The sequence below is a fragment of the Cebus imitator genome, unplaced genomic scaffold, assembly GCF_001604975.1.
Source record: "Cebus imitator isolate Cc_AM_T3 unplaced genomic scaffold, Cebus_imitator-1.0 Scaffold187, whole genome shotgun sequence".
In the NCBI taxonomy this organism is placed as follows: Eukaryota; Metazoa; Chordata; class Mammalia; order Primates; family Cebidae; genus Cebus; species Cebus imitator.
This window is the reverse complement of record NW_016107502.1, coordinates 2,590,714-2,605,103: the sequence shown is the minus strand read 5'-3', so window position 1 is coordinate 2,605,103 and position 14,390 is coordinate 2,590,714. Positions and strand designations below refer to the sequence as shown.

The window sequence follows — 14,390 nt, the reverse complement described above, 5'->3', positions numbered from 1 at the left end:
AGCCACCACACGTGACCCAGGTCTATTTCTAAGATGCACAATGTCCACTCCTCCAGGGCCTGCAGAGAAGCTCTGGTCTGCTCTTCACTTTACAAGCAAAGCCAAGCATATCCTCTTCCAGAAACTTCCTACCTACTCTTTCCATCAGAAGCTCCATCTGCAGTCATCACACTGGGAGCATCAGACAGCCCCACTGCCTGCTGAGTCATGGCAGGGTGTGGAAATATGCTCATGTGCAGGGGTGCAAATGGATAAGAAGGCGATTATTAACAAAACTCCCAAGCTCGAAGAAGACGATCAGAGCCAAGGCTTTGAGAATGCAGGAAGAGCTTAGCAGTTTTGTTGGCAAAATGTCAAACCACTCAGTGGACAGAATTGAAACCATTTATCTTTTCATCAAGGCATCAAGAGAACATCTTACACCCTCAGCAAAGCCATCGTCTAGATTTTGAATTGAAGATCAGGGGATTGTACTGTCTGCCCCAGAAAACAGCCGTCCATCACGTACACAGTGGCCGTTCAAATAGTACTTGGATGAACGGACAGTTGGAAGGATGACGGATGGAAGACCCATCCAACAGTAAGTAGTTGTTAAGACTCCTAACTGGGGGAAGACTTCCTCAATCTGGTGGTTACAGAAGTCTAAAAAACACACACACACAATAAACTGAATTCCTAATTCCATCCACTGTGGCTCACAGATCTCATACAATGAATGCTTGTTATTTAGACATTAAAAGTGTTTTCCCAGGTTAATTGCAGCAACTCATGTGTCTTCCAAAGAGCTCCTTTAGTCTTTCACATGGTGTAATTATGTTAAATGGAATACAAATATCACTTTCAAAAGCAGTATTTTCTCCTTCATGCTTTCTTCAAGGGTTGCACAAAAAATAATCTGGCTGGGTGGCCATCTCTTTGCTAGACTAATTGATCTAGCCCACATCTAGCTCCAGAATTTTCCCAGTGTAGAGGGCACTGGATAAGGCCCTGAGTGATCCTAAAGCCTTTAATTCACAAACACTAAATTCAATCCCAGGTGTCCAAGCTCAATCCACTTCAGGCCACCAAAGGTCAGGAAAGGGAGGAGAAAAAGCAAGAAGTCAGGCCGTTGTGAGCTCAAGTCATGGCTCTGCCTCATAGCAGCTGTGTGACTTTGGGCAAGTGATTTAACCTCTCTAGGTCTGTTTCTGCTTTCATAAAAAGAGAATAAATTGCACCTGCCTCATAGGTTATAACTGGAAAGTGTTTAGCGCAGTGGCCAGCACATAGAAAACACCACGTGAGTGACACAGAGGGCAAGGTCTGAGGTCCTCAGAAGGTGGGGCAGAAGGGAGCTTTGAATGGGCAAGGTTTCCAGTAAACGGAACAGAGTTGGGGCCAAACAGAGGAGAAAGCAAATGGCAGAGATTGCTCAACAATTTTTCCTAAGCAGATTTTCCGGGGCAGGGACAGGATGGGAGGAATCACTTGGTGACCTGGTTTTCCTAGCTCTTGGACCGTGCCATGGTCTTCATATCAGTCATTCTGGAAAATTCCATTAGCACTCTCCCTTCAAGACTAAAGAATTACCAGGCCCTTCTACCTCTTAATGTTCCAAAGAATTTGTATCCTCTTTGTTCGATCAGTCATGACCATACAGGCCTTACAGCTCATCAACCTTAATCCTTTCAGCAAACAGGTGATGAGGACAGGCAGTAACACCTGGTCTCAGGTGCAATCTCCCCTTTCAGCTGTTGCCGGGCTCCCCACCTCTGACCTGTGAATGGGTCAGCATAGCTCATACCTAAACCAGAGCTGGGGTCAGGTGGTTGCATCCAACTGTGCAGACAGGACAACTTCTCGCTGCCTTGATGTATGACACTCCCTGTCTGGTAAGAGAGGAGGAGACGCCTCCTCATTCGGAGAAGGAGGAAGAGAACAGGCAGCAGGTTACCTACCTGGACATTCTTCATTGCTGCAGATCCACTGGCTGTTTCGGCAAATGCTGTTGGGGAAAGAAGCACAGGTCATTGGTGGTTCTGCAAACACAAGGGTATGCAAATGGATTTAGAGCTCACAGTAGTTACCACAGTCCCCAGACGAAGGGATGAGGGAGAAGAAAGGAGCCGGTGCCAGCAGAATCTTCATAGGGTTAACATTGTACAGGACAGGGATTTGGCCACAAAGGAATCTTACCTTTGTGGATATTCCCCAGGGGAAGAAACCCCAACAGAGAAAAAGAAGAAGAAAAAAGAAACTACCTGATGCCCCTGAAAATCCACTCAGGTGCCAAGAAGTCAAATTCCTACCCCACACACAGTGAGTGGCAGACAGCAAGAGAGGGATACGGAAAGGGGGAGTTCCCAGCCAGAAGTGTGGTGGGCGCTGGCCGGCTGAGAACCTGGGGGCTCAGGGGATGCAGAAGGCTGCAATGTGGGGAAAGACAGCAAAGGGAGGAGGCCTGGGAGCGAAATGAGTTGTTGTCCCTGCTGTGCAGGGGACTGGCCAAGCCATCCAGAGGCGACATCCAGAAGTGCTTCTTCAGATGACAGAAGGCAGGCTGGGTCTGGCCACTGCAGGGACTCAGGACCGCCTAGCAGACAAGAGATTTCAAGGAGAGAAGGACCTACGTGCTGCTAAGTGACACAGCCCTCCTCCAGGGGGAGAGGGTCATTTATGAAGGCACAGTTTGGACGGACAGCTAGAGTTGTTGTCCACCTGTGAAGAATCCTGCCCTTCCTGACCTCCCTCTCTTCAAGGCTTATTTACCTGTAATATCTCTTTGCTCCCCAGCATAGCCTGTCACACCTGTCCCTAGTCCCCGCCAGTAGCCTCCAACTCAGTCTCTCCTTTCTTGGCATGGGCCAGGTTCTTTTCCACCGGCCACCACCCCTGCAGACCCAGCTTCCCTCCCCAGTCCCCTGGGCAGCCGTCCCAGAGCACGCTGTGCCGTGCCTATTACCAGGTGTTGCAGTCTTGGGAGAGGGAGGTGCCAGGAGGGTAGCGCTTTCCGGAATGCACGCAGGGACACTCGGTGCTCTCCACGCAGACGCCTTCATCCAGGAGCTGTCCCTCTGGGGTCAAGGGCATCAGGGCAAAAATCTCAACACTGTCATTGCATCACTCATCCCGCAACTATAGAATCCCCAGGAGCCATGGTGGGGCTTCTTCCAGGAAGCTCAAAGAACTTGTTCTGTGGTGTTTATCTTTCTTACACATAATGCACTATGAGGAAGCGAGACTCCTCATCTCCAGTCTACAGATGAAGAAATGAGCAAAAGAACTGTGTTCCAGGTCATCCAGTAGGGGACGCACAAGTCCGAGATTGGGGCTTTTTCTAGGAAGCTCGAGAATGTGTGAGCTGCTTCCCTTACACATTAACGCAACGTGAGAGAGAGATTACTCGTCACCATTCCACAGATGAAGGAAGAGAGTCAAGAGTTTTGTTTAAGTTCTTCCACTAAAGAAGCCATGAGTTGAAACACACAGGACTCACTCTCATAATTTTTTTTTTGAGACCCAGTCTCACTCTGTCATGCAGGCTGGAGTGCAGTGGTGCAATCTCGGTTCACTGCAACTTCTGCCTCCTGGGTTCAAGTGATTCTCCTGCCTCAGTTTCACAAGTAGCTGGGATTACAGGCCTGTACCACCACACTCAGCTAATTTTTGTATTTTTAGTGAAGACCGGGTTTGATGATATTGGCCAGGCTAGTCTCGAACTCCTGAATTCAAGAGATCCACTCACCTCGGCCTCCCAAAGTGCTGGGATTACAAGCATGAGTCTCCGCACCCAGCCTTGCTCTCAATGATTAAACAGTGATCTTCCCCAAAGTCCACCAAGGCTTTCCTGAGAAAGACTTTCAGTGCAGAGCCCTTTTTCAGCTGAGCTCACATGGCAAGCCCAGATCTTTTCCCCAGATCCGTTCCCTGACACACCTAATTGAGAAACAACTGCGGCTCAGATGGGCCACAAGTTCCCCAAACAAAGTGACTGTTGGGGCCCAAACCAGCCTCCAATTTCCCTAGACACAGGTGCGTTCATGGATACAGTACAACAGAAAAGCGTACATTAAAAATAAAGACCAGCTCAATCCTGATCACGCTGGACAAAGACATTTAAAAACTCAATAAAAGGCTTCTGATTTCGGCAACAGGGAGTAAACACAAGTGCCCTTCATCTCGCTTCCCAAAGCCAAGGGTGCTGGTGAGGTCTCTGATTTGTAAATAAAGTGGGAAGTTCATTACCAGGGCAGCTGCAGCCATCCACGCACTGCTCCTGACACACTTCATTGATGTGCAGGCTCTGGCAGGTCCCGGTGCAAGGGGACACACACTGCTTATACTGCATACCAGCAGGGCACACTGGGCCTGAAAGGAAAAGAAAGGGGTTTGCCCAGGGCAGGTCCCACCAGCCCATGGTCTTACCCGCCTCATGCAGCCTGAGCATCTTGTGCCTACTCTGATCGCTCCCCTCTGTCTCAGGCTTCCTGGGCCATCTCGGCCCCCAGTGCCCCTCTGAGGCTACCCCTCCCTTAGACGAACATCTTCCATCCTGTGAGGCCCTTACTAAGACCCACCGGGGCAGCAGGATCACCATCCTTCCCCTTGGTCATCTGCTCACCATGAACAACTTGGCATTCTTTTGCCCTCCTTCACCTAAAACCCTTTCAGAGTGACACTAAATTCCTCTAGGCTCAAAAGGAGTGGCTTCCTAGGACCAAGCAAGGAGTCATGGTGCCCTCTATCCCATCCCTCCTCGAGGCTCCTTTTCCCCATGAAATTGGCCCCAATCAAATGCCCTGCCCAGCACAGGGCACATTTGCCTGCATGGTGACACTCATTTCGTGTTTATTTCCACTCTGCCGCAAGGCTGCCTTCACAGATATCACCTAAGCATTCTCTGTTCTTCCCACTGGAACCAGCTCCTCACGGCAGGGACAGGCTCTCCTCCTTCCTCTGTCTACCCTGCAGCTGACTGATGCTCAGGCCGACTGAAAGACGGGAACACACAACCACTCTTTTACATGTTTTCTGACACCGAACTATTGCCCTGCAACCCTTCTCCAGGATACATCACGTATCTCCCCTAGCCTATGTTCAAAGACCTGAAAAAAAACAGGTGCTCAGCTTTACAGAGGAGAAGGCAGCTGCCGCACCCTCCTTCCCACACCCCGGCACAGGTGGAAAGCTCTTATGCAGCAGCCATTTGCCACACACCGAGACACACATGTGCGTGTAAAGACGTGGCCGGCTCCTCTGCCTCTTTATGGAACCACCGCAGACTGCTTGTCCATCTGCATGGCCTTTAATCACTGGAAGGGCTGGGGAAAGAGGAGACTTCTTGCAAGGTGACCAGTGACCACAGAAGTCCCTACTTAATCGTAACTTAGGGACAATGAGCATAAGTCAGGACCCAATGAGACTGGAAGATGAAACACACAGCACCACGAGTGAGGGAGGAGGGACAGCAGTCGTCAGCCTGGAGGAGAGAAGGCTGATTTAATAAAAGAGAACTTAATCAAAGCGTTCTGCTCTCTGAAAGATCACAACGCAGACAGGCAGGCTAGCGCCCTGCTCCTCATCAATTTGGGTGGGCAGATGGTGGAGACAAAAACCAAACCCCAACTGCTGAGATCTTGGTGGGAAGCAGAGAACACTGCATGGGTGCAGGGGTTGGATGTCCTGAGGGGAATCATGGGGCACCGAAGAAGGCGTGGAGGTGGGACAGGACACAGGGCTTTGGGAACGCCCTTTGACAGAGGGCAGGAGCCATTCAGGAAATGCATGCGGGACACGTGGCTTTGCAGTGACTGGCTGGATGGGTGTGGTAAAGGTAGGTGACACTGTCCCAAAGCACCCTGAGGGACACCACCCAGGACAGATCATTCATCCCCGGAAGGGCAGGGCAGGACGGGGCAGGCGGCCGACTTACTGCACGCGCTGTGGCTGGTCCAGCCGTACAGCACCATTCCCTCCTGGGCACAGGTCCGGGCGTACTCCAGGAAGGCAGGGCACACGCACTGCAGCCCCTCCGTACACTCGCACAAAGTCTTCTCACACAGGGCCACGAAGGGCTCGGGGTCCACCAGAGGGTGGCAGCGGGCAAACACCGAGGTACTCTTCAGAAGCTGGCACTGCTCCCACAGACCCTGCAGGAAGACGGGCCGCCTCAGCAGTAGGTTCCCTTCATATCTCCCTGAGTGTGGTGCTGAGACTTAGCCCTGCTAGGGCAACCAAGGCAGCTCCCTCAGCCCCTGGGACGGGCTGGCGCCAAGCAGATGCACAGCAACTTGTGTTCAGTGCACCAGCCCGTCAACCAAGGAAAAGACGCTGGACTCGTGCAGTGAGAAGCAGACCAAGGCCAAGGTGACGTCCGAGACTGAGTCCTGGAAATGTAGAGTCCAAGGCCCTGGACTGCAGTGGCAGGCAGTGTCCCAGGAATGGAAAGATGATGGAGAGAAGCACAAAGAGCGCCAGCCTTGGGGTTGGGCTGGGTGGCTGCAGAGTCCAGGAATGCTGTCAGAATCGGTTCTGCACCAGCCTGGCCAGCTCCCCTCCCTGACCTTGATCTTCCTCACTATGAATGAGGGGGTGGGACAAGGGGTTTATAGAGATTCCTGGCCCTTACCCTAAAAGATCTGAATTCAGTAGGCTGGGGATGGGGATCAGCAGGATGTTTTTTTTGAAACACTCCCTGGGTGATTGCTGAGGCCAGATTGGACCAGTTCCCGTCAGCAACAGCATGCAGGGATTCTGCGGAATGCCCCAGACACACAGCAGCCGGCAAGGGTACTCCTGGTTCTACCACTTTGTTGATGCCCTCAACCTGATAACACAGGCAGCTTTGGAACTGTCATCATTTCCTACTTCTGCTCACTCACGAGTGTAAACAACCCTACGTGTTTTACCGAGAAACATCTCTCCATTCTATGTATTAATGATTCTAAATACACCCTTTTCCCATAGTGTCACATCTCTGAAGTTGGAGTGCGTCCTATGATGGCTATCACATTTAAATTGGTAGCCTTTTGTTTCTGAGCGATGCACAGAACAATGGTGTGTCTTAGAATCCATGATGTCAGCCAGGTACGGTGGCTCACACCTGTAATCCCAGCACTTTGGGAGGCTAAGGCGGGTGGATCACCTGAGGTCAGGAGTTCAAGACCAGCCTGGCCAAGAAGGTGAAAGCCCCTCTCTACTAAAAGCACAAAAATTAGCCGGGCGTGGTGGTGGATGCCTATAATCCCAGCTACTCAGGAGGCTGAGGCAGAGACCTGCTTGAACCCAGGAGGTGGAGACTGCAGTGAGCTGAGATTGCCCCACTGCACTCCAGCCCACGTGACAGAGCTAGACTCCATCTTAAAAAAAAAAAAAAACACCGGGCACAGTGGCTCATGCCTGTAAATCCCAGCACTTTGGAAGGCCAAGGCAGTGGATCACGATGTTAGGAAATTGAGACCATCCTGGCTAGCACAGCAAAACCCTGTGTCTACTAAAAAAAATACCAAAATTTAGCTGGCCATGGTGGTGAGCCCCTGTAGTCCCAGCTACTTGGGAGGCTGAGGCAGGAGAATCACTTGAACCCGGGAAGCGGAGGTTGCAGTCAGCTGAGATTGCACCACTGCACTCCAGCCTGGGCGACACAGCAAGATTCCATCTCAAAAAAAATTAAAAAAAAAAAAAAAAAAAGAATCCATGTTTTCTTAGCTTTGGCACAACACAGAGTTATGGATATATATAATCCCCATGATTTCTTTCTTGCATAACTTCTTGGATGCATAACGCATACTCTCCTAGTGACAAAGCTGACAGTTCATGAAAGGACTCATCTTCAGCCGAAAAGAAAAAAAGTGCAGGAGTATCTCAATGGAAGGACTGAGTCCTGACGGGTAAAACTGGAGCCAATCGGTGTTTGGAAAGGGGATAGTAAAAAAGAGGAAAGGACCCGTTTTGAGCAGAGGGAAATTCAATGAGCTCAAATTGTACAAAGGGTCTCCAGAGCAAGCCTGTGTGAATCTGCAGCCGGGGCCAGGAGCCAGGCCCATGGGTCTCCTGATTTGCAGGGCCACAGAAAGCCCAGAGGAATAGAAAACTGACCCCATCTGCTCACCCTCTTCGAAATCCAATCTGGCAGCACAGGGATGTCGGTCCTAGGGAAATCAGTGTCCTACCCCCAGTGCCCGCTGCTAGGGCCCTGCCCCTTGCTAGGCTTGCACACATTCCACCATCAAAGCCAGGTAAGCAGGCTGGGTGCAGTGGTTCACACCTGTAATCCCAGCACTTTGGGAGGCTGAGGCGGGAAGATCACTTGAGGTCAGGAGTTTGAGACCAGCCTGGGCAACATGGCGAGACCCTGTCTCTACTAAAAATACAAAACTTAGCCGGGTGTGGTGGCACATGCTTGGAATCCCACCTACTCGGGAGGCTGAAGCAGGAGAATTGCTTGAACCAGGGGGTGGGGGGCATGGGGGAGCAGTGGTGGAGGTTGCAGTGAGCTGAGATGGTGCCACTGCACTCCAGCCTGGGCGACAGAGCAAGACTCTGTCTCAAAAAAAAAAAACAAAAAAAAAAAGCCAGGCAAGCAGAACAAAATGTCCCAGCCACACCCAGGTCGCAGCAGGCCCTGGGGTGCCCAGCAGGGAGGTCCAGGCCCCAGCTGGCCCAGAGCTGGGAGTGGCTGGTTCCCTCTGCACCTTAGGAAAGCAGCCACTGGCATGGGCTGCTGAACTGCAGAACTGCAGTGGGCAGGCTCACGGGGACAGCCATCAGCTGCTCTGCGTCTAGGGACCAGGAGCCCACGGCAGCCTCTCCACGGCCTCGCCTTGCCCAATTCCCTCCTGTCGGGCCATACCCACTGTGTGGCTGTGAAGAGCCTAGGCCTAAGGCTCTGCCACTTACTGGCCGTGGGGACCTAGGCAAATCGGCTGACCTGGTCGGAGAAGTGTGTCCCGGACTCAAAATACCGTGTGGAAGTGACCACAGTCTCAGGCCACCTGGTGGGGCCGTGTGAAGACGCCACAATACCAGCACCACAGAGGTCAGCCATGAATGCAGGCCACTGCTGTGGGTCCCAGGACCACTCAGGTCTCAGGTGGTTACATGCAGCCTTCCACTGGTCACCCTGAGCATTTTACACAAGGGGAATCTGAGGCTTCTGAAAGCAATGACCAGGAAGACTGACAGAGGTGGGCAGGCCTGCCTTGGCCTCATCATGACTTCCACAGCCCCAGGTCCAGCCCAGCGCCTTCCACATGCTAGCTTGAAAGATCAGGCTGCTTACTCAACCCCTCCTCCTCTGCAAAACCGGGGAGAATAATAACAGCTCCCATGTGACAAGACTAGCGTAGACTGAGCAGAATATGCACGCAGAAGACTTACCTTAATAAATGATGACCCCATCATCATCATCTTCTTCTTCTTCTTCCTCATCATCGCCTGGCTACCAGAGAGATCCCTTTCGCTGTCCTCCAGCCACGAGGCTTACCCACTAGAATAGGGAGCAGGTCCCCAGCAGAACAGAAGGACACCTTTGTCCTCTTCCCCTTATCTCCATCTCCCTGGGCTATACTCAGATGAATGGTTGCCAGGGCAACACTATGGCTTCCCAGTATCTTGGGTGCTCCTTAGGGAACACAGGGGCTGCTTTTGTTCATCTTTTATTTGGGAAGTTCACACTCCTCCAGAACAAAGTGAGCTTCTTCCTAGTAGCAGGGAGGGAACCTCTCTTCTTTGCAATAGGCAGAACTTCCATCCTGATTGCCAAGTTGGGGCTCAGGAAAGGAGGCTGAGACCTCCAGTAAGTGGCAGAGCTGGGCCTTAGGCCTAGGCTTTCCACAGCCACACAGTGGGTATGGCCCCGACAGGAGGGGATTGGGCAAGGCGGGGCCATGGAGAGGCTGCCGTGGGCTCCTGGTCCCTAGACGCAGAGCAGCTGATGGCCGTCCCCGTGAGCCTGCCCACTGCAGTTCTGCAGTTCAGCAGCCCATGCCAGTGGCTGCTTTCCTAAGGTGCAGAGGCTGAGGCCTCCTTCCCTGAGCCCCAACTCTTTCCATTGTGTGTGTCTTTCCATTTCCTGTGTCTTTCTTTCCATTCTGCCATGCTGCCCACCCCATCAAAAATGCCACTCGGGAGCTAGGTCACTGAACTCAGGGTGCAGATGAGGGTGTCCCAGAGAGGGCCATGCACACAGGCTCTCGTCTAGCCCTTGCCCACCCACAATTTGAAACTAGAGAAAACCTTAAAAAGGCACTCCCTGGGGTTTTTCTGGTCATTGCTATGACTGCTGTCATCACCCGGGCTGTAGGACAGGTGCTCAGAGCACCACAGGACTTATTTCTGCAGGCACAGGGACCAGGAACCAGGGATTCTCACCGGCAGGGTGCACTACCAACCAAGGGAAATTGGAGACCCAGGATGTGGGCACCCTCCCCTCACAGAGCCCAGCATGGCCCATGTCCAGCATTTCCAAATCAGTCTTTCCCACTCAGAGGCATAATGGGAACAGCACCCTAGCACATTTCCTGGGAGGTCCCTGGAGGTAGTAAATGGCTTATAGAAAGCCTCAGCAAAAGGGTGTTTCTGATGACTTGCCTGCGGGATGGGAGTGGATTTCTGCAGAAACAGGCACCTCCCTTCTTAGAACAATTCCTTTGGCCTCCACCGTAAAAACTTCTGAAATCTGCCTAAGGTTTCTTTCTCAACAGAAACAAAAGATGAAGTCTGTCCTCCCATTTGTCCTTCAGCCTTCCTCTGGTCAGGGATGGCCTGAACTTGGCCCACCTGAGTGGTCACAGTGTGAAAGCCGGGCAGGACTTGCAGAGGCCTGCCCAGCCCCTGCGGCCGGACCCACCCTCACCTGCAGCCACACCACACGGCATGTTTAGGTGGCTACCTCCGCTGCTCCCAGCTTCCCTGTTCTGCCACAGGTAGCCCTGCCAGGCCAGACCAGGTCCTGAGACAGGGCACAGAAATAGGTCCGAGGAGGAGTTGGCATCTTGTATTCATGGCAGAGACACTGGCAGGCAGGTGGTCACCAAATCATTCACTCAGCAAGCATTAGCAGTGTTGTCTCTGGGTCTCCAGCAGGGTGTCCAAGCCCATATAAAATGCAAGTCTAACTATGTATGTCCCACCCTGGCAGACAAGGCAAAGCTCTAGCTCGTTAGGAGGCAGCAAAGTCAGGTTGCTCACCCTGCATGATCTGACCCCGGCCTGGCTCTCCAGCCTCACCCTCCCTGCTCCCCACTCTATACACTGTGCCAGGCTCAAGGAATGCAATAGAAAGCATGCGGTCAGGTCCCAGCCCTCATAAACCTCAGCGGGGGAACCTGCCCCTCTGCCCATCCCCTCTGCCTCCCGCATTTCCCCCTTCTTTGGCTCCCACTAACTCCCACCCCACACCTCAGTTCCAGAGCCTCCTTTTCCAGGAAGCCTTCTCAGACAGGTCCTTCTCCCCACGCTGCCGAGTCAGTTCTCACAGCCCCCTGGGGGCCTCTATGCTTGTACTGAAATTGTCCATTTCTGGGGCCAGCGCCTCCATTTCTCTGCAAGCTTTTCAAAGACAGAAGCTGTATTCCCAGGGCACACATGGAAGGCAGTAAGGACATGCTGGATGAAACCTAAGAGTGATGAACGCAGACAGGAGTAAGTCATGCCCTCCAGCTCTTAAATGGCATTCGGTCTACCTGAACCGGGTGTTTCTATGGGGATTTCTGCATAACAGCCTGGAGAGTTGGTCCTCACAGAGGGGTGTCTTCCCAGTGGTGCAGCCAATGGCAGCAGCAAGAAACCTGCATCTGAGACGCCAGGGAAGGCTGCCTAACAGGAGGCAGGCCGCGCCAGGCCCTGGATGCAATGCAGGACTTAGCTTGCAGGGCAGGAGGGAGGCCACCCCAGGTGAAGCCAATGGCATCAGCTCAGGCAGGAGGAGAAACAGAGTCACTACAGCTGAGCCGAGCACTGAGACTCCAGCCCAGTCTTGCCAACAGATTCCCCAGGAAAGGCAGAGCTGCCCTCTGAGAGGTTGTTCCCAGCCAGTGGCCTTAGCTTCTCTCGGCAAGTAGTTATGGCCCCCATCGTAATCCAAACCCAACCAAGCTCTCCTTGAGTCGGTGTCTATTTTCTGCCTGCTCCCGTGCCCTCAGACCTTTCCATGAGTGTTCCTGCCGGCACGAAGTTCTCATAGGCCCCTTTCTCTCACTCCTCCCAGGTGATGCCCTCCATGGCTTAGAAACGGCTCTGCGTGCCCTCTTTTCCTGTGGGAATTGGGCACAGTCAGGCACACCAGTGGGTGGGGAGGGCAGCAGGAGCAGGCGGGAAGCCTAGGCCAGGCACCTCTGGCTCTCACCATCCACTCAGTCATGGGGGGCTGCTGGCTTACAGAGCTCCCCAGCCAGAGGGCCCTCCACAGGTTCTACCCCGATCCTCCTGCGTTCCGGAAAGGCTGAGGCAAACCTCGCCTCCTTCTCCACCGCTGACCTCTCCTCTAGCCCACCTAGTTTCAGAGACCACCTCATCACCCCCTGCCACAAACTGGCCTGAAGACACCTTCAAAAAGCACAGCTCTCCTCAGACAAAGGCTGATACAGCCTTTCATATTTGGAAACTGAGGCACGGAGTGGGTAAAGAATTTACTAGGTCGGCCAGGCATGGTGGCTCACACCTATAATCACAGCACTTTGGGAGGCCAGGGCAAGTGGATCATGAGGTCAGAAATTCGAGACCAGCCTGGCAAACATGGTGAAACCCCATCTCTACTAAAAATACAAAAATTAGCCAGGCGATCCCAGCTACTCGGGAGGCTGAGGCAGGAGAATCGCTTGAAGCTGGAAGGCAGAGGTTGCAGTGAGCCAAGACCTGACCATTGCACTCCAGCCTGGGCAACAGAGCAAGATTCCATCTCAAAAACAAACAAACAAAAAGAATTTACTAGGTCAGCAGTTATCAAGGTGGGGTCCAGGGGTCCCCTAGGGACTCCCGAGATCCTTTCAGGGGTACACAAGGTCAAACCTGTTTTCACAATAACACCAAGATGCTACTTGCACTTTCTTCTCCCACTCTTTCACCAAAGTGCAGCCAGGTTTTCTGAGACTGTGTGACATGAGATAATCACAACAGATTTAAATGCAGACGCAGGTATGAGAATCCAGACAATGTATCCGAAGCCAGACAGCAAAGAGATTTGCAAAACTGTAAAACAGTGTCATTTTTGCCCCTAAATTATTTCTTGGTTTGGAATGTATAGTTCTTTTTATTTAAAAATATGTTCTTTACATTAAATATGATAAGCTTGTTATTTTTAAATGAATCAATAAATACGTTTTAAATTTCTGGATTATATCTAATATGGTATCAAGAGATAAAACCCACATAAACAAAATCTCTTTAAAGTCCTTCGTAATGTTTTAAGAACATAAAGGGGTCCTGCCACTAAACAGAACTGCTATCCAATTGGGCTTTTTGTTTTCCTTTGGTTTTTTTTTTTTTTTTTTTTTTTTTTTTTTTTTTTTTTTTTTTTTTTTTTTTGTTGAGTTTTTTTTTCATTCTGTCGCCTAGGCTGGAGTGCAGAGACGCGATCTCGGCTCACTGCAACCTCTGCCACCTTGCAGGTTCAAGCAATTCTCCTGCCTCAGCCTCCTGAGTAGCTGGGATTACAGGTGCCTGCCACTGTGCCCGGCTAATTTTTGTATTTTTAGTAGAGATGGGGTTTCACCATCTTGGCCAGGCTGGTCTTGAACTTCTGACCTCGTGATTCACCTACCTCACCCTCCCAAAGTGCTGGGATTACAGGCATGAGCCGCTGGCCCGGCCTCAATTGTTAAATTAAGTTTAGCCAAAAGCTGCCTCCTTAGACATTTTAAGCAAGGCTTAAAGGTTTCTCCCTATGTAATGAACTATAATCTAACTGGAGATGTAAACACACTGCAACCTACTCTTGGGCCAGCCACAGTTTTGGTCCGTCACAGGCAGCCCACTGTTCAAACCAGGTTCTAATAAGGCAAACGCTGAGCTCTAGCCAACCCAGCTGTTTCTCTACCTCATTTCCAATTTCTGTAAGTCACTTTTCTTTTTCTGTCCATAGATCTCCTTTGACCATGAGGCAGGCCACAGTCTCTCTGAGTCTGTTCTGACTCCAGGGCTGCCTGATTCATACATCATTCTTTGCTCAATTAAACCCTGTTACATTTGTCTGAGGTTTTCTTTTAACACTAGTGATGAGGTGACTAAGCAGGGGTGCAAACCCTGAGTCCATTCCAAACCACAAATTACATGGCTTTCCACCCTACCCTCCCCCCACCCCATTTCCTAACAATCAGATTACAAGACGGGGTCATACACTGGATATAGTTCAGGTTTTAGAAGCATGGTTGGGCGAGAATCCCAACCCATCACTTTCTTTTTTTTTTTTTTTT

The 14,390-nt window shown here is 51.5% G+C and overlaps 1 protein-coding gene across 2 annotated transcripts in view; it reads right to left on the bottom strand.

The window, feature by feature from the left end:
• VWF (von Willebrand factor) overlaps positions 1-14,390 on the bottom strand; it is a 173,693-nt gene that overhangs the window by 116,660 nt on the left and 42,643 nt on the right. For both annotated transcript variants that reach the window (XM_017546163.1, XM_017546164.1), the window contains exons 7-10: positions 5,912-6,128; positions 4,225-4,347; positions 2,942-3,053; positions 1,938-1,984 (exon numbers count right to left, since the gene is read on the bottom strand). In XM_017546163.1, the coding sequence (XP_017401652.1) occupies positions 1,938-1,984; positions 2,942-3,053; positions 4,225-4,347; positions 5,912-6,128 (499 nt within the window). The remainder of the gene's footprint in view (positions 1-1,937; positions 1,985-2,941; positions 3,054-4,224; positions 4,348-5,911; positions 6,129-14,390) is intronic.